The sequence below is a fragment of the Hyperolius riggenbachi genome, chromosome 9 (genome assembly GCF_040937935.1).
Source record: "Hyperolius riggenbachi isolate aHypRig1 chromosome 9, aHypRig1.pri, whole genome shotgun sequence".
NCBI lineage: Eukaryota > Metazoa > Chordata > Amphibia > Anura > Hyperoliidae > Hyperolius > Hyperolius riggenbachi.
The window spans coordinates 96015293-96035657 of NC_090654.1; the positions used below are offsets into that span (position 1 = coordinate 96015293).

General features: G+C 40.9%; 1 protein-coding gene across 1 annotated transcript in view; it reads right to left on the minus strand.

Annotated features, from left to right (window-relative positions):
• Positions 1 to 1761, minus strand: part of VPS45 (vacuolar protein sorting 45 homolog) — a 63588-nt gene extending 61827 nt beyond the window's left edge. The window contains exon 1 of the mRNA XM_068253230.1: positions 1579 to 1761. Coding sequence (XP_068109331.1) covers positions 1579 to 1671 — 93 coding nt within the window. The 5' untranslated portion in view covers positions 1672 to 1761. The remainder of the gene's footprint in view (positions 1 to 1578) is intronic.
• Between the last annotated feature and the right edge of the window lie 18604 nt (positions 1762 to 20365).

A 20365-nucleotide genomic window follows, 5' to 3' on the forward strand; every position in this document is an offset into this window, starting at 1 on the left:
CATTTGTTTCAGCATAGACTGCATAGAAAAATGATCTACTTTATGTCAAAGGCCTCTATTCATAAAACCTTTGGGGCGAAAAAATTAGTGGAGGGAAAATACCGCATCAGTATTTTAGACTTCTGGGTGGTTATTCATAAAAAATCTTGACAGCTGCGATAGAGTGCAGAGATTGCCCGCTGTAGGCTGGCGGTAGGCTGTCGGAAACACAGAAGCAGGCAGAGTCCCTCCGTGCGATGCGCTCTCTGCTGCTGCTTGGGAGGTCTGTCCCATTCACTTGTATGTATTCTGCACGCTTCTCGCTACATCAGAGGAAGCGGTATTTCCCGTCCACATACCGCTTCTTCTAATCTTTATGAATGGACATTTTGCTACCTTTTCTAGATAAATCTAGAAAATCACTGCACAAGGCGGAAATTTATCGCTCTGCTGGGGAATTGTAACTTTTCTTGCAGAAACAGCTGTTAAGAATGCACACTGTGCTAAATGGTCCGGAAAGTCATCTGTTTAGAGCGGAAAACTTGCAGAACAGTTTTATGAATAGAGCCCATTCTGTCAATGTCTTTTCGTGAAATCTTGTAAGATATGAGACACATACATAAACTGTGTGCCTGTGGGACAGGGGGTCCCACAGGCACACCTCAGGCATAGCTCCCAACTGTCCCTCTTTTAGAGGGACAGTCCCTCTTTGGGAGCCATGTCCCACTGTCCTTTCTTCATCATTTGTCCCTCTTTCAGGACTGATGTACAGATCTATATAAATATATGTAATTTATCTACTGAAAAATGAGTTGATTGACTCTAAACCTTATTTCCATGCTTTAAATATATAGTTCTTATGTTCAAATGCTAATATGAAGGATAATGGACCTGTGTGGTTTGAATTACAAAACAACATATTTTTCTTATGAAACCTTTATGGTATGTGTGACTAAGGGTGTGTTGGGGGCGTGATTAAGGGTGTGGCAGAGGCAGGTCTTAAAGGGGAACTGAAGTGAAAAGAATATGGAGGCTGCCATATTTATTTCCTTTTAAACAATACCAGTTGCATGGCAGCCCTGCTGCTCTATTAGGCTGCAGTAGTGTCTGAATCACACCACAAGATAGCACACAGCTAATCTTGTCAGATCTGACAATGTCAGAAACACCAGATCTGCTGCATTCTTGCTCAGGCTCTATGACTAAAAGTAATAGAGGCAGAAAATCAGCAAGACAGCCAGGCAATGTGCATTGTTAAAAAGGAAATAAATGTCAGCCTCCATATCCCTTTTGCTTCAGTTGCCCTTTAAATTTCACTCTTTCTTATCTCAAAAATGGGAGGTACGCCTCAGGCAACCCCATCACATACTACAGAAACACCTGATCTGACACACACAATCACCCCCTGTCCCACAGACACACCTGAGATAACCCCATCACATACTACAGAAACACCTGATTCCTCCCCCTCCCACACACTCACCCCCTGTACTATACTGCAGACACACCCAACCCACATACTACACCTGATTCCCCCCTACACACATCATCACCCCCTGTACCACACACATACACCTGATGAGAGGTGCTGCCTCTTACCGTCTCCTTGTCCATCAGCAGCACCTTCATGCCAGGTCCGCTGTCCTCTATCATCCTGGACACATACTGCTTCACTGCCAGCACCACATTCATGATTGCTCAGATCTCCCCCACTACAACCACTATAGTAAATGTTAGTTCCTGATGGGTGAAAGGACCTTAGTGACGTCGTCAAAGTCATGTGACCGCCGCACACGTCACTAGTAGGCGCGCTGGAGTGCAGATGGGAGACGCAGGCTAGATAGGGAAGGAAAGCTCGGACAACGGTGCAGCCAGCGCAGGCAGGAGACGCTGGGATCGTACGATTCTTACCCAGCGTCGCTTTCTTTCTGGGGATCTCTGCTTGGAAAGGGAGGGAGACGGTCAAGCAAAGCTTTGGAAGGGATACTAGTAGACAACCAGGCTGGTTCTAGGTGCAACGGGCCCCGAAAAAAATAAACATGAGGGCCCTGTTGCTTAAAGTTGCATTATGGGCCCTTTCACGCACTAGTCTTGTTGAGGGGCCCCGTAACTGTCCATGGCTATTTGGTCGTAAGCACACATTTTTAAGAAATGGGGTACAGAGAAGGAAACGCTGTCCATGCCATCAACCAAATTAGGTTTAGAATTTAGAAATTAAGGTTGCACAAGCAGAGGTGGTAACAGAAGCAAGTGCTGTGCCCAAAACTCAGCAGTGGAAAATTCTGGTGTGCAATTTTAACATTAGGGCCTGTCTCTACTCTTTTTCTGTGCATTTTGTATTTTATTTTAAATACTTTAAGTTGAAAATTTTACATGAGAATAATCAGCACAAAGTAAACAATTACAGCATGTAAGCATTAGTGATGCATCACAAATTAGCTCATGCGAAAAGTGCAAGACATATGCAATTCACTTTTACTTCATAATTTTCTCCAAGCTGACATTTTCACACCTTGTCATAAAATACCTTCAAAACCACCAGCAAGCAAGAAAATACTGAAAATAATTTTGATAATACTTCTTATTTACCTTTTGGTATGTGTTAGATTAAAAAATGCTGAAAAGTTATTTTAAATAGAAGTTGAACAATTACCTCCTAGGAGAAAACTCCAGTGAAAAAGTTTTCACCTTATTTTTTTCTTAGGTGATCTTTTCAAAATTTAAAGAAAACCTGAAGTGAAAATTAAAAGTCAAAATAAACATACACAAGTCATACTTACCTCCTGTGTAGACTACTCAATCTATTTCTCCTGTCCTGCATCCCATTTGTCCACTGTGATCAAGGGAATTCTCTGTCCTCTATTCTGAAAATGGCCTTTACCCCATAACAGCTTTCTGGTCAGCACACTGTGAAACTGTAACATCGCCCACTTGAGCCATAGGGAAACATGGACATTACCTGTCCTGTCAGTTGTCCTCTCGGCCATAACTGACAGCAATTGATATATAACTGACAGCAACTGATATATTTCAGTTCTGACAAATTTTTGTCAGAACTGGAAAGGATTGATGTCAGAAGAAAGTGGTGAGCTTCTGAGAGGAACTGATGGCAACGCAACTATGTAATGTTCATTTGAAGTTATCTCGGATGTTTATTTTACATAATTTTACTCAGTTCAGGTTCCCTTTAACAATAAATGTCTTTTAAACCACCAGCAAGCAAAAAAATTCTCAACATACTTTTGATAGTACCTTTTCATGTACTTCAATTGCAAAGTGTGAACAATAATTTTAAATACAAGATGAAACAATATCTCCTAGGAAAAAACACAGGTGGAAAAGTGAATTGCATATGGGCCATAGTCTCATAGGAACATTTCTGTGCATTTTCTGCACAGGAAATCTGCAACCAGTGTTAATCGATGTGCTAGTTCACACTTGTATGCATTTTTTCACATGCAGAAAAAACAATTGACAGCAATGCAAAACCTTTAGGGCTCTTTCACATCAGAGCTTGCGTTGGAGAACGCTCAAAGCATACGTTTTGTTGTATGCCTTTTACTGCGTTTTGATATGCGTTGCACTGCAGTGAGTGTGCGTTTTTAATCCGTTTTCAATGCGTTACTGCACATAGAAAAACGCAGGTAATTTTTTTTTTCTTTAGTTGTCAACTTTCTACATTGTTCCTCTGTTGCATTCTGGGACTGATTGCCTGCGTTAACGGATTAAAAACGCGCATAGTGTGCGTTTTACATTGACTAACATTGTAACGCATAAAGCTAGCGTTGGCCAAAAAACTGCGCCTGGGTGCAGTGGAACGCAACGCACAAAAAGGCTGCGTTATATGTGAAAGCTAAAATGAAAGTCTATGGACTTTCATTTCACCTTGGGTAACGCAAACTTTATCCTTTGCGTTGAAACGCAGAAAATCTGCCCTAATGTGAAAGAGCCCTTAGACAACTTATGCAGAAAAAAATGATTGGAGATAGGCCCTCAGTGTTTCCACTGGGTCCCTATTTCTTACAAATTAATTTACCCAACCAAAATTGTTTGCAGCCTATTATGTTTCCTGCTGGGTCCCCACAACTAGACTAGTGCCCCCTTTATTTTTACTAAATTTTCCCCAGGTCCTCCCAGTTGTTAGCTCTCACTCTCCATCCTTCCTTGCCTATGGTCCCTGGGGCCCTTGCAGAGTCTTCAGTAGTGTAGCGGCTCAACTGTCCTGGCTAAATAGGGTGGGCCTTAGTCCACCAGGGAAATTATAAAGGGGAGGGAACCACTAGTCCATTAGGGAATGCAATGCAAGGCGGACTACCAGGGAAACCTATACAAGGGGGAACACAAAACCACCAGGCAAAGCTAGTAGAGGGGGATGGGAACACTAGACCACATCACGGAAAGTCATACAGAGGGGGAGAGGAGGACCACTAGACCCCCAGGAAAAGCAATGTGGGCAGATTCGCAGTCCAGTAGAGAAAGCTTTATAGGAGTGAGCACTAGTCCAATAGGGAAAGCTGTGTTGGGGGGAGGGGGACCACTAGGAACCCACTTGGCCACCAGGGAAAGTTATGAAAGGAGGAATAGCAGCGTAGTGTGAATAGCGTCCATAAAGCACGGAGGAGACCTGCAGGGCTGGAAGCAGCTAAAGGATGCACTGCTCTCTGCGTTACTCTGATAAATGGGGAGGAAGAGTAGGCCCCCATGCTGCCGCCCCTCCTCCCCAGCACACGCAAAGCATTACAAAGGTTATTATTCCACCAATGCTTAAAGGAGTCAGAGTATTAACTCCATCATAATTAGACCATATACGTTCTGATCAAAATTCCTGTGCCCCCCCTGGCAGATTGTCGCTAGAGCTGGGGGAGCGGCGGGTGAATGACAGGCAGAAGTAAATAACAGGCTAGCGACAATCTGCGTGTCGCAAGCCTGGTGCTTTTTTTAATGGGGGAGAGCAGAGCCTGGGGGGGTCTAGAGAAACGCTGGAAGGACACAGAGGCTGGTTATTGTATACAGAACGTGCCCCTGTGTCACAATATGATTTATAAAATCCACCTTGGGTTCTCTTTAAGCTTGAGGAGATTAGACTTTGCAATAAGAGTGGCGATGTGCACTTTAGATGCCAACCAGCGGATATTAGCTGATAAACAGTATATACATCATAGTCAGCAGTACATATTAACTCCCCAAGGAATCAGTCTCAAATATAATCTGTTTTTCTTTTTTTTTTTAATAATTCTACCCTATATACCCCCCTGTCAACATCCGTATGTGGAGTCTTTACCACGGCCATAGCCGACGTATGTGCGCGCACATACATTTTTAATTGTGTGCACCCTTCCCATCTGTTGTGGTTGGTTAACATGGGTAGTGGACAGGTATACTTTTGGCACATTTGCACAGCGTGGGCTTAAGAGCACAATATCTTTCCCTCTGAATGCCCCCTGAGACCATAATTGGTGTAGCTTATGTAAGTGGCAGTGTTGCAGTCTATTGTACACTGATGGGCAGGTAGGAAGCGGATCCGAAAGATTGATACATAAATATAACAGTCGAATGCATGAATAGCAGTGGTCTCCCTGCCACCAAAAATGCAAAATGGCTGTAAGATAGGGCAAACTTTTTTTTTTTTTAATTATTTTAAGAACTGCAACAAAACACAGTTGACAGTGTGGGTCAAGAAAAACTCACATTGCAAAGATCCACAGTAGCATATACAATCAGGAGGGTCAACATGATAATACAAAAAAAGGCTGATATAAGGGGCACACCTGTCATAATGATGTCACTTCCACGTTGAAAGAGAAGAAGAGCATGTCGGAGCTGCATGAGACATTTTCAGTGGTGAACAAGTGGCACACTGCAGGCAGAGGGAGGCACTGGAGACACAGGATGGCACAGTGTTCCAACGTACATACAAATTCTGCTTAAAAGATACATCCGGAAATTAAAAAAAAAATTTTTTGCACACCTGGGGCTTCTTCCAGCCCCAGAAGTCTGTTAGGTCCCACGGTGCAGTTCCACTCTGAGCTAGGCCTCCAGTTCACCCTCCGTAAAATTGCGGCCGGGTTGGGATCTCCTGTGCATGCTTGGGTGCGGGGAGTGCATTGCGCTTCCGCAGTTTAGAGAGACTTGAACTGAGTAGAGCACTCCCATTCATTCACCAATAACTTTATTGCCACTTACGACACCAAAATGATCTATATATTGTTTGTTTTTTTTGCCACAAATTAAGCTTTCTTTGGGTGGTACTTCTTGCTAAGAATTATTTTATTTTAGCTGAATTTTAAAAGGAGCAATAAGATAAAAATGTAAAAAAAATAATTTCTCAGTTTTAAGCCATTATAATATTAAAATGTACTGAGATAGATAAAACTGACATGTTTTATTTTCCCATTTGTCCTGGTTATTACGTTTTAAACTGTGTCCCCAGTACAATGTATAGTGACAATATTTTATTTGGAAATGAAGGTGGATTTTTTCCGTTTGCATTTCTTTATACTAGATTAATCATTACAAGTTCTAATTTGCAAAAGTAATAGTGATATGCATATTAAAAAAAAGCCCCTAAAGTAAATTTTTTGTTGTTGTTGTTATACTATCACTTTTTTTTTCAATCACAATAACTATAGTTATGCAGACAGGAGGGGGAAATAAGGGGTTAAAATTGTGTGTAATTTTTTTTTATTAATAGACATCTGTAGGTGTATTAAAGTGAACCTCCAGACTAAAAATCGACTCAGCAGCACTGAAAAGGCCTGGTGTTTCTTTAACAGTTTCACAGCATCAGAACTTTGTTTCTCTTATACAAGCCTCATTTTTAGATGCACAGAAGAAAACTGCCCGGGCATTTTTTCCCTGATGCTGGGCAAAGCATGATGGGATTTCTGATGTTGTTGCTCTCGTTCTGCTGTTTTGGTGCAAATTTTTTTTCTTACATTTTGAATTTGACATTTGAAGCCTAGTGTGTGCAGCTGGGAGGGGTTATCAGGACACAGGGCAGTTGGAACTGTGTCTCCTGCTCCCTGTCACCTCCTTTCAACCAAAAAGATGGCAGCCCCCATGAATCACAAACATTTTCCTGTTCTTTTAAAACAGGGTGAGTAAGAGTAAGTGAGTATCTATTCTAATTAACATAACTAATGTAACTTAATGACAGTATGTTTGTTTAGGCTGAAGTTCCCCTTTAAGGAACATTTGTAGGTGTGTTTTTATTTTTGGCCACTAGATGTTCCCATGCTATCCTGTGTGCTGAATGGTACACAGGAAGTTGTGAAAAGATGTGAATCACAATGGCATTTCATTGAGACCAGAAGATGATTCACTGCTGGGACAGTGTTCGGTGAGTACTAATCAGTAATCTGGGGGGGGTGAATCCTGATAGACACGAGGGGGTTCGCAATAGCTGCGGGGGGGGGGGGGGGTTGTTGCTGTAAACACAGCAGTACATGTATCTGCACCCCTGGAGGAGATAACCTTGCCAATGGAGGATGTGTATAGGTAGAACAGTAGGGTTCTGAAGTGAATTCCACAGGGGCGTAGATACACAGTACAGCGGGGGGGGGGGGGGGGGACTGGTTAATTCCCAGATGTATCCTTTAAAGGCAACCAGAGGTGAGACATGCTTACCTTTTTTTATACATACCTGGGACTTCCTCCAGCCCCATGGGCACGGATCGCTCCCGCACCGCTGTCCTCTGCTGCCCTCAGCTCCGGTACCGGGTCCCGTAACTTCTGCCAGTTGCGGCCACTCTGACGCAAGTGAAGTGCGCTATTCATATATCTCCAGCAGCCACTGGAGAGATGCATAGAGATACTGTTTACTTTAGACTGTGTGGCAGATAGTGAGAGACAGGAGCACACAGAGCTGCAGCTGATGATTATTTACACACATTTGAAGCTATATTCTGCTTTCTATTATTCTGAACACATTTGACTTACAGTATTAGAGCCAGTGACAATTGTTTCTGTATGCTGGATGTGCTGGACACAGTCCTCTATAGTAATGCCCACAGTGAAAACTGTTTTCTGTAAATGGCATTTTCTTCACATAAAAAATGAAAAGATGAACAAAAAGCCTTTGTATTGCTATTTACTAGAAATATCTGTGACATTTAGAATCTTAGTTCACTTTGATAGTTAATCCGTTTATTAAATAAATATATATATATATATATATATATATATATATATATATATAATTTTCCCCTTTCTTTCTTTCTACAAAGGAAATCAAGTATTTAGAAAGTTCTTCCCAACTCTGTTGTAGAATTTCCCATAAACGTGTGGCACTTGTGAGCCATTGATGGTGTTGCATGACCCAAAAATTGTGCAAAATGCAGCAAATGCTAACTTAACAAACCTTTGGCTGTACAGGCCAAATGTACTTTCAATTGTATTGTTATTTTATCACTTGTACTGTAATGTTTTTCCTTTGTTTTGGATTACCAAATTACATACGTAATCATATTTGCATTGTGCATCCACGGTCACCTGTTCAAAATAGAATAAAGATAAAATGAATCTTATAATGCAAACAAATTGTAATTTTTCCATTTATGCATTTAGTATTCCTATTTTAATTATCATATTTCACAAGAGGATTAGTGATCATGCGGTTTATAGGCATATACAATGAAATTCAATATATTTTAATCTGTTACTAATATTACAGTAAAACCTTGGTTTAAGAGCGCTTTGAAATACAAACAAACATTTTAATTAAATTTTGACTTGATATACAAGCAAAGAGCATATACGCACATAACAGATGAATTGCACTGTCCACATTATGATTCCTGTGAATTTCATAAAGGAAAAGCAGATAATCCTATTCTAGACAGTTTCCATCTTGGTTACCTTTTGAATGAAGCTAATCCTGCATCATTTCTTCCCTCACTCTAATTATGTACATACTAATTATGTATTCATTACCCGCCATGCTCCCAGAGTCTTCAGACACTCCCACTGAGGTCTATACTAGGAAGTGCACTGTCTTATCTCATTAGAAGGAGGGGGAAATAAAGGGAAGAGGAGGAATATATTATAGATAAAAAGACCCCCCAGCATGCAACTGTTTTGCCAGCCAATGGAAATGGCAAGTGCTCCTAAGGTATGTGATAACGCCAAACCATACCAGTAGAAAAGGTTTTGAAAGTTTTGAATGCAGGATTAGCATCTTTATCACTTCATACACTCAGACCAGTCGCTGCTAAAATGTGATTTTTATGGTGACAATCCCGCTTTAAAGCCACACAACAACAAAAAAGGTTGTGGTGAGCCAACAGATGGCAATCATTCTGTTAGTTGTAGTGAAAGTCTTATTTAAGTTTTTTTTTTTAACAATAAATATTTACATTTTTATTTTTTATGTTATACAATTTTATTATAACTTTTTGGACTGTGGAACAAATTATCTGAATTTCCATTAATTCTTATGTGGAAATTTGCTTTGATACGAGTGCTTTGGATTACAAGTATGCTTCCGGAACAAATTATGTTCGCAAACCAAGGTTCCCCTGTATTTTTTAAAGTGTAAAACAATTATTAAAATGGAAACTGTAAATCTATATTTACAGTATATGGGCAGCAGGGTGGCGTTGTAAATGGCAATCTCGCCTTACAACACTGAGTCCTTGGGTTGAATCAAAGCCAGGGCACTATCTGCATGGAGTATGTATGTTCTCACCATGTCTCCGTGGGTTTCCTCCTACATCCCGAAAACATACAGATAAGTTAATCGGCTTTCCCCTAAAATTGTCCCTACACTATAATGGGCACATGACTGTGGCAGGGATCAGATTGCGAGCTCCTCTGAGGGACAGTTACAAACATAACTATGTACTTTAGAAAGTGCTGCAGAAGATGTTGGCACAATCTACAGGTAAATATATATATATATATATATATATATATATATATATATATATATATATATATATATATATATATATATATATATATATATAATTTTTTTTTTTTTTTTTTCCTTGGTCAGCCACTTTGAGCCTTAACTGGAACTTAGCCTGTGGTCTTCCATTTCCTCAATATGTTCCTAACTGTGGAAACAGACAGCTGACATCTCTGAGACAGCTTTCTCTATCCTACCCCTAAACCATGATGGCGAACAATCTTTGTCTTCAGGTCATTTGAGTTGCTTTGAGACCCCCATGTTGCTACTCTTCAGAGAAAATTAAAAGAGGGAAACTTACAATGACCCCCTTAAATACACTTTCTCATTGAATTCACCTGTGTATGTAGGTCAGCAGTCACTGAGCTTACCAAGCCAACCAAGCCAATTTGAGTTACAATAATTAGTTCTAAAGGTTTTGGAATGAATAAAATGACAACACCCAAATTTATGCACCTGCCTAATTTTATTTAAACAATTATTGCGCGCTTTCTGTAAATACAATACACTTCATTTCACTTCTCAAATATCACTGTGTGTCTCCTATATGATATGTTTGACTGACTTTTTTTTATCGTAACAACTAACGATTTATACAGAAAAATCATGACGATTAACAAGATTACCTAAACATTCGCATCCCACTATATATACATACAGTGCTGCCCATAATTATTCATACCCCTGGAAAATACATTTTTGACGGGAAATGACATAGGTGTCTCCCAAAAGATAATAAGACAATGTACAAGAGGAATAATAATGGAAATGAAAAACATTTCTCAGCTTCTAATTACATTTGAGCAAAAAGTGGCCAGTCCAAAATTATTCATATCCTTCTCAATAATCAATAGAAAAGCCTTTATTAGCTATTACAGCAATCAAACGCTTCCTATAATTGTAGACCAGCTTTTTGCATGTCTCCACTGCTATTTTTCCCATTCATCTTTAGAAATGAGCTCCAAATTTTTCAGGTTGGAGGGTCTTCTTGCCATCACTCTGATCTTTAGCTCCCTCCACAGATTCTCAATTGGGTTCAAGTCAGGACTCTGGCTGGGCCACTCCAAAACGTTAATGTTGTTGTCTGCTAACCATTTCTCCACTTGCTGTGAGTTTTGGGTCATAGTCATGCTGAAATGTCCATTGGTGGCCAAGGCCAAGTTTCTCTGCAGACTACCTGATGTTGTCATTGAGAATCCTCATGTATTACTCTTTTTTTCATGGTGCCGTTTACTGTGATTACACTACCTGGTCCATTGGCTGAAAAAAGAACCTCAAAGCATTAGGTTCCTACCACCATGTTTGACAGCGTGGATGATGTTCTTTGAGTTGAAGCCTTCTCCTTTCTCACGCCAAATGAAGGAAACATCATTGTGACCAAACAATTCAATTTTTGTTTCACGGAAGACCAGAAGTCTTCTTCTTTGTTCAGATTAGCATTTGCAAAGGCCAAGCGAGCTTTTGTGTGCCTTATCTGGAGTGGCGTCCTTGTTCTGCATCAGTGGAACTCAACGGTGTGCACTGTCCCTTGGATTGTCTCCCTTGAGACATTGCCACCAGCAGAGCCCAGATTCACCAGGATGGCCTTGGTGGGGATCCTTGGATTCTTTATCACCTCTCTCACTATCCTCCTGGGCAGCACAGGTGTCACTTTTGGCTTCTGATCACATCCTCTGAGTTTTTCCTCAGTGCAGAACATCTTGTATTTTTTAATAATACTTTGCACTGGAACTGGATATTAAGAAATGGCTTGGTTGCCCTTTCCTGACTTGTGCGCAGCCGCAGGTCCTCACTGAGCTCCTTTGTCTTAGCCATGACTGTCCACAAACCAACAGCAGAGAGCTGCTCTTTGTCACCTGTTGAATTGATTAAAACAGCTGTTCCCAATTAATCAGGGTAATTGGGATGCTTGAGAACAGCTTGGACTATTTGGAATGGTATAGAACTTAGGATTTTCCTATAGACTGACAGTTTGTGAAGGGTCTGAATAATGTTGGACTGGACACTTTTTGCTCAAATTTGAATAACTGAGAATTTTTTTTACTCAATAATGCCTTTTGTACATTGTCTTATCTTTTTGGAGACACCTACGTCATTTCCCATCAAAAAATTACTTGCTGGTTGAATAAAAGTAACTTTAAGTCAAAATTTCCCAGGGGTGTGAATAATCATGGGCAGCACTGTATATATAAAATATATATGGACGGCACAATGGCATAGTGGGTGCACTATGTGCACTATCTGCACAGTTTTGTGTATGCTCCCCATGTTTACATAAGTTTCCATCAAGCACTCCGGTTTCCTCCCACAGCCCAAAATCCAAAAGATAAATTAATTCGCCTCCTGCTAAAATTGGGCTACACTATGATGAACATATCACTATGGTAGTAGCAGTAGGGTATTGTACCATGTTAGCCATCAGTAAAAGCAAGAAGTTTTAAATCAGGATGATACAATTTATTGGCCAACTAAAAACCAGGAAAGTGCGGTACATTTTTATTTTTAGGCAGTGGCCATCTTGCCAAACTAATGCTGACATCATATCCTCCCTGACTCTTGTTTCCCCCCCTCCCTTCTCTTGCCCGTTGTGTATTCATTAGCTGCCCCCCTCCTAGAGTCTTTTTTTTTTTATTTACACATCCATTCACTGAGTCACCTCAGCCTTGCTTGTAAACACAAGTGATCAGCTAGGCAGGGAAATAAATGGAAGAGGAGGGATATATAATGGATAAAAAGAACTCCCAACATTCAAAAGAACTCCCAGCATTCAACTATTTGGCACTAGGGCCAGTGCTCCTATAGTATGTAATAACTCCAAACCATAACAGCAGAAAAAAGTTTTGAATGAAGGATTAGCATCTTTATCACTTAATACACTCAGACCAGTTGCTGTTGAAATTTGATTTTTATGGTGACAATACTGCTTTAAAACTTCTTGCTATTACTATGGTAAGGATTAGACTGTGGGTCGTTCTGAGGCACAGTTTAGTGACAAGGTTATATTCTCTGTCTGTATGGCGCTACAGAAGTTGGCTCTATATAAATACTAAATAATATAATATATATATATATATATATATATTATATATATATATATATATATATATATATATATATATATATATATACAGTATACTTTATACATCGTTTTATTCTGGCTATTTAATCCTGAAGAAATTAGGTTGTTTTTTTTCATCCCTTTATTTTATAAATTTGAATTAACTTGAATCAAAACACACAGATTATTCAACTAATTTGTAATTCTTAACTGTAATTAGAAATATTTTTTCTACAATTCAATTTGTTGCAACCATTTTTACAGTCACTGAAATCATATGGCCATTAATCAATTATTTCATCTCTTAAATTATTCATTATAAGTTATTAATATGGGTTCTTTGTATTTAAAGGGATACTGTAGGGGGGGTGGGGGGAAAATGAGCTGAACTTACCCGGGGCTTCTAATGGTCCCCCGCAGACATCCTGTGTTGGCGCAGCCACTCACCGATGCTCCGGCCCCGCCTCCAGTTCACTTCTGGAATTTCTGACTTTAAAGTCAGAAAACCACTGCGCCTGCACGCCCGTGTCCTCGCTCCCGCTGAGGTCACCAGGAGTGTACTGCGCAGACACAGACCATACTGGGCCTGCGCTGTGCGCTCTTGATGACATCAGCGGGATCGAAGACACGGCAACACAGGCACAGTGGTTTTCAGACTTTAAAGTTTGAAATTCCAGAAGTGAACCGGAGGCGGGGCCGGAGCATCGGTGAGTGGCTGCGCCAACACAGGATGTCTGCGGGGGACCGTTAGAAGCCCCGGGTAAGTTCAACTCATCTTCCCCTGACCCCCCCTACAGTATCCCTTTAATGGCTACATTTTCAAAGTGCAACAAATGGTAATAACTATGCAAACCTTATCTGGGCTGTACAGCATTGTACTACCAAAATGATCTAGACACCTGAATCAGCTCAGTGGGTCAAATGCGCATTCAGTTGTACTTTTTTTTTTAATTTATTTAATTAAAATGTTTTATTAGCAATCTTTTACAAAACATGTACATATACGAACACAAGATAACATTGCTTTGCACAGACTATGGCCCATATGCAATTCACTTTTTCTCCTTAGTTTTCTTTAAGTTGATATTTTCACACCTTGTCAATAATATATTTTAACCTCCCAGAAAGCAAGAAAATACTTAGAATAATTTTGACAGTACTTTTTCTACTACTTTTGGTACATTTTCAATTGTGAAGTGCTGAAAATTATTTTAAAGAGAATATGAAAAATGATAACCTAGGAGAAAACTTAAAGGCAAAAATAAACTAATGAAATAAACAATTGCATCCTAAAAATGACTTAAGATATTCCAGGTTTATTTTGTTTAAATCTGCTTTTTAAGTTTTAACCATTTTATTGTTTTTGCTCAATTACACGTTCATTGAAGTATGCCAGAGCTAAGATTTATGAACTACTGACCCTTTTTATCTCTTCCCTGCTCTCTGAAGCCATTTCTTGCTAGGAAAGTGTTTTATAGATGGAATTTCTTATCAGTGAGGGTCACACTGTAGTCACTCAGCCACTTACTTACCTGATATTTAACTCTTTCAGGCAGATAAAGAAAAAAGGGAACACAGCCTAGTTATTTGTGTGCTAAGCACTGTACATACACGTCTATCTCATGTCACATGTCACCTCGGGTATCCTTTAAGAGGAAAATTGAATTCCATAAGGCTCTATATGTCAATAGATAAAACAATAGAACCAACATAACTGTACAGGATTGTACTTTTCTTTTATGCACGGAATATGTATGTTCTCCCCATGTCTGCGTGGGTTTTCTTCCACATCCCCAAAACAGAGACAAGCCAATTAGCTTCCCCCTAAAATTGGCCCTAGATTATGATGGACATATGACTATGTTAGGGTTATGCTGAGAATACACAATGACATTTTTCAGCAGATTTACTGTTCTATCAATTTTCCAATCGATTTCCATTCATTTCTATGAGTAATCGATCAGAAAAATGAACGAAAATAAAATCGGACCTGTCGGAAATTATCTATTGAACCATCTATCTGCCAAAATATCCCATGGTGTATTCCCAGCATTAAGATAGTGAGCCTCTCTGAGGGACAGTTAGTGGCAAGACTATTAAGACTATTACTGCGGAAGGTGTCGGTTCTATAACATTGTATTTATCTGGCTAGTTAATCTAGAAGAAAGGAAAGCTTTCGCCAGTCATCCCTTTTATATTATGTTTTGAATTCACTTTTTCACATGGTTGTCGCCCAGATGAATCCTGTACAAGATTGAATTCACTCTTTCAACTGTGTCATAATTAGGAATCACTTAGCACAAAAACTTCCATACATTCAAGGGTTGCAAGATTTGTCTGACCTGCAGTACCAGGTGGTGAAGGGTTGGTGGGAAAGACGGTGACCAGGGGATGTAGGATGGCACAACAGCCGTTTCACTCCAGTGTGGCGCTTGCTCACATGCTCTGAAGTCCTTGGGTCAGCGGTGGCGCGCTCGGCTTCCAAGAAAAGCCGATAGGCCACGCTCAGCATCGCCGCCATTGGCCCATCCCTCCTGTCCCGGAACCCAAAAGTCAGGGACAAGGGCCCACTTACCTTTTCCATTACTTATACCCCAATGTCCAAGATTTTGATGCAAACCATTAGGAAGCACTGGTCAGTGATCATGAGGGACCCGGCTCTCCAGAAGGTCTTTTCGGAACCTCCAAGGATAGCATACAGAAGGGCCCCCACACTGGGAGATGTATTGACACGGAGCTACGTAGTAGTTAGTTTTTTTTCCAGTGTACTAATAATTAGGAATCAATGATATGCACATGCAGATGACATGCAAATTGATGTAAATATATTTGCATATAATTGGTCATAATTGAGAATTATCAAATATGTTGCAGTTAGGCACAAAACAGTTTTAAATAGTGTTAATGAAAGCATAACATTGAATAGTTACATTAATAGGAATTATTAAATGCTACTTTAAAATAAGATATTTTTTAACATCATTTTGATTCTTTAATTAGAAATGATATTGAATTTTATACATTAGGAGAGTTTTTCAATGATTGAAATCATATGGCCATTGATTAACCATCGGCTATTTCTTTGGGAACGTTATGCAAAATGCATTGAATGTAATAACTATGCAAACCTTATCTGGGCTATACAGCATTGTTCTACTAGAATGATCTAGACACCTAAATCTACTTCTATGTTGTACTCTTTTACTCAAAATGAACATTTTGATTATTGCTACTCTTCCTAAGGGGCTTAAGAACACACAATCCCAACCTTTCCGTTTACATTTACTCTCTTGAATCATACCTTTGAAGTGTAAATCATAAAGTTTATTGATTTTGCCGCTTAATATTTTACTTAAATATTTAAGGGTGTCCTTCCATTCAAAATTATTCATTTTTTTTTATTTCCTTAGTTTTATTCTTGCAGCCCAGATCCAGAATGACACTTCTTTTCTTTATTGATCTTGAAGTTGAACCAATACCATAGCTGTCAAGTATATCCTGGCATATTTTTAGGGAAAAATTTGGGTCTCTCAGTGTTAACAAGTCATCGGCATATACCAATATTGTTATGTTTTCATTTCCTATCTCTACCCCTCTTATATTAATGTCATTCTCAGTGGCGTAGCTAAGGAGCTGTGGGCCCCGATGCAAGTTTTGCAATGGGGTCCCCCCAAGCACTTTATACATAACAATTAATACGGCGCACCAAAACCTGCCAATGGCAACTGCAGTGTCAGAGGTGCAAGAAGGGGATGGGAAACCGTTTGTTATTTAAAGACCACAGGGGCATTGCAGCAAATAAACAACATAGGAGCTCTGGCAGGTTAGATGAAATCTGATCTTATACCCATTTCCAAAGGTAGATCCCTTTATCGAAATGCTGACATTCAGAACAGGAAAGGCAAGGAAAACTTCCTACACGTTAGTTACAGCAGTGATTTTTCTCTGACCCATTGAAGCAGGGATGTTGCTCTGACCCATTGAAGCAGGGATTTTCCACTGACCCATTAAAGCAGGGATGTTGCTCTGACTCCTTGAAGCTGGGATGTAGCTTTTACTTATTGAAGCAGACATATTGATCTGATAAATTGCAGCAAAGTCCAAAGTATCTTCACAGGCTATGGGAATTGGATTTTCATCATCATACCCAAATAGCTTTTATATGAAAACATACAGCTAAAAACACTTCTTTACTCACCTTCTTCAGGAATATGTTTCGGAACATTGCACTGATCAGTTACAGCAGTGATTTATCTCTGACCCATTGAAGCAGGGGTGTTGCTCTGAACCATTGAAGCAGGGATGTTGCTCTGAACCATTGAAGCAGGGATGTTGCTCTGAACCATTGAAGCAGGGATATTGCTCTGACCCATTGAAGCAGGAGTGTTGCTCTGACCCATTGAAGCAGGGGTGTTGCTCTGACCCATTGAAGCAGGGGTGTTGCTCTGACCCATTGAAGCAGGGGTGTTGCTCTGGCCCATTGAAGCAGAGGTGTTGCTCTGACCCATTGAAGCAGGGATGTTGCTCTGACCCATTGAAGCAGGGGTGTTGCTATGACCCATTGAAGCAGGTGTGTTGCTATGACCTATTGAAGCAGGGGTGTTGCTATGACCCATTGAAGCAGGGGTGTTGCTCTGACCCATTGAAGCAGGGATGTAGCTTTGAGTTATTAAAGCAGAGATATTGATCTGATTTATTATAGCAGGAATATTGTTCTGATCCAAAAAGTCTCTTCACAGGAAGAGTCTATGGGAATAGGATTTTCATCATCATACCCAGATAGCTATTATATACAAACATACAGCTACAAATACTTCTTTATTCACCTTCCTCAGGAATATTCTCAAACACTGCACTGATCAGTTACAGCAGTGATTTTTCTTTGACCCATTGAAGCAGGGGTGTTGCTGTGACCCATTAAAGCAGGGGTGTTGCTGTGACCCATTAAAGCAGGGGTGTTGCTGTGACCCATTAAAGCAGGGGTGTTGCTGTGACCCATTAAAGCAGGGGTGTTGCTCTGACTCATTGAAGCAGGGGTGTTGCTCTGACTCATTGAAGCAGGGGTGTTGCTGTGAACCATTGAAGCAGGGGTGTTGCTCTGGCCCATTGAAGCAGGTGCGTTGCTCTGACCCATTGAAGCAGGGGTGTTGTTCTGACCCACTGAAGAAGGGATGTTGCTCTGACCCACTGAAGCAGGGGTGCTGCTCTGACCCATTGAAGCAGAGATGTTGCTTTGACCCATTGAAGCAAGGGTGTTGCTATGACCCATTGAAGCAGGGGTGTTGCTCTGACCCATTGAAGCAGGGGTGTTGCTCTCATTCATTGAAGCAGGGGTGTTGCTCTGACCGATTGAAGCAGGGGTGTTGCTCTGACCCATTGAAGCAGGGGTGTTGTTCTGACCCATTGAAGCAGGGGTGTTGTTCTGACCCATTTAAGCAGGGGTGTAGCTTTGACTTAATAAAGCAGAGATATTGATCTGATCCATTCTTCCAAGTCTCTTCACAGGCAGAGTCTATGGGAATTGGATTTTCATCATGCCCAGATAGCTGTTATATACAAACATACAGCTAAAAACACTTCTTTACTCACCTTTCTCAGGAATATCTTCCCGGAACACTGCACTGATCAGTTACAGCAGTGATTTTTCTGTGACCCAATGACCCATTGAAGCAGGGAGGTTGCTCTGACCCATTGAAACAGGGATTTTTTTCTGACCCATTGTAGCAGGGGTAATGATCTGACCCATTGTAGCAGGGGTAATGCTCTGACCCATTGTAGCAGGGGTAATGCTCTGACCCATTGTAGCAGGGGTAATGCTCTGACCCATTGTAGCAGGGGTAATGCTCTGACCCGTTGTAGCAGGGGTAATGCTCTGACCCATTGAAGCAGGGGTGTTGCTCTGACCCATTGAAACGGGTGTTGCTCTGACCCATTGAAGCAGGGATGCTGCTCTGACCCATTGAAGCAGGGATGCTGCTCTGACCCATTGAAGCAGGGATGCTGCTCTGACCCATTGAAGCAGGGATGCTGCTCTGACCCATTGAAGCAGGGATGCTGCTCTGACCCATTGAAGCAGGGATGCTGCTCTGACCCATTGAAGCAGGGATGATGCTCTGACCCATTGAAGCAGGGATGCTGCTCTGACCCATTGAAGCAGGGATGCTGCTCTGACCCATTGAAGCAGGGATGCTGCTCTGACCCATTGAAGCAGGGATGCTGCTCTGACCCATTGAAGCAGGGATGCTGCTCTGACCCATTGAAGCAGGGATGCTGCTCTGACCCATTGAAGCAGGGATGCTGCTCTGACCCATTGAAGCAGGGATGCTGCTCTGACCCACTGAAGAAGGGATGTTGCTCTGACCCATTGAAGCAGGGATGCTGCTCTGACCCATTGAAGCAGGGGTGTTGCTCTGACCCATTGAAGCAGGGGTGTTGCTCTGACCCATTGAAGCAGGGGTGTTGCTCTGACCCATTGAAGCAGGGGTGTTGCTCTGACCCATTGAAGCAGGGGTGTTGCTCTGACCCATTGAAGCAGGGGTGTTGCTCTGACCCTTTGAAGCAGGGATGTTGCTCTGACCCATTGAAGCAGGGATGTTGCTCTGACCCATTGAAGCAGGGGTGTTGCTATGACCCATTGAAGCAGGGGTGTTGCTATGACCCATTGAAGCAGGGGTGTTGTTATGACCCATTGAAGCAGGGATGTAGCTTTGAGTTATTAAAGCAGAGATATTGATCTGATTTATTATAGCAGGAATATTGTTCTGATCCAAAAAGTCTCTTCACAGGCAGAGTCTATGGGAATAGGATTTTCATCATCATACCCAGATAGCTATTATATACAAACATACAGCTAAAAATACTTCTTTATTCACCTTCCTCAGGAATATTCTCAAACACTGCACTGATCAGTTACTGCAGTGATTTTTATTTGACCCATTGAAGCAGGGGTGTTGCTGTGACCCATTGAAGCAGGGGTGTTGCTGTGACCCATTGAAGCAGGGGTGTTGCTGTGACCCATTAAAGCAGGGGTGTCTGGGGGAACATATTAATAATATAAAGAACGGATTTGAGGGACATTCAGTGTCTGACCATTTCAGAATAAAACACAATAAAGATCCCTCGGGATTGGTTTTCTGTGGTATCCAGAAATATCTGGGGAATTGGAGAGGTTCCAATAAGATAAGAGAAGTGTCAAAATTAGAGACGAAATGGATATATGAGTTGAATTGTATGGTACCACAAGGATTAAATGTTGAGTTAGATTTGAACTGTTTTATTTCTAATATATGATGTTATGGATGAGTTCATCAGTATAATTTTTAACCATTAGATGGGAGTGTTGGATTGTACATTGGAGAGTGATTGAATTTCCAATGTGTAATCTTTTTTCCAGCATGTAATGAAATTTTATCACCAGTAGA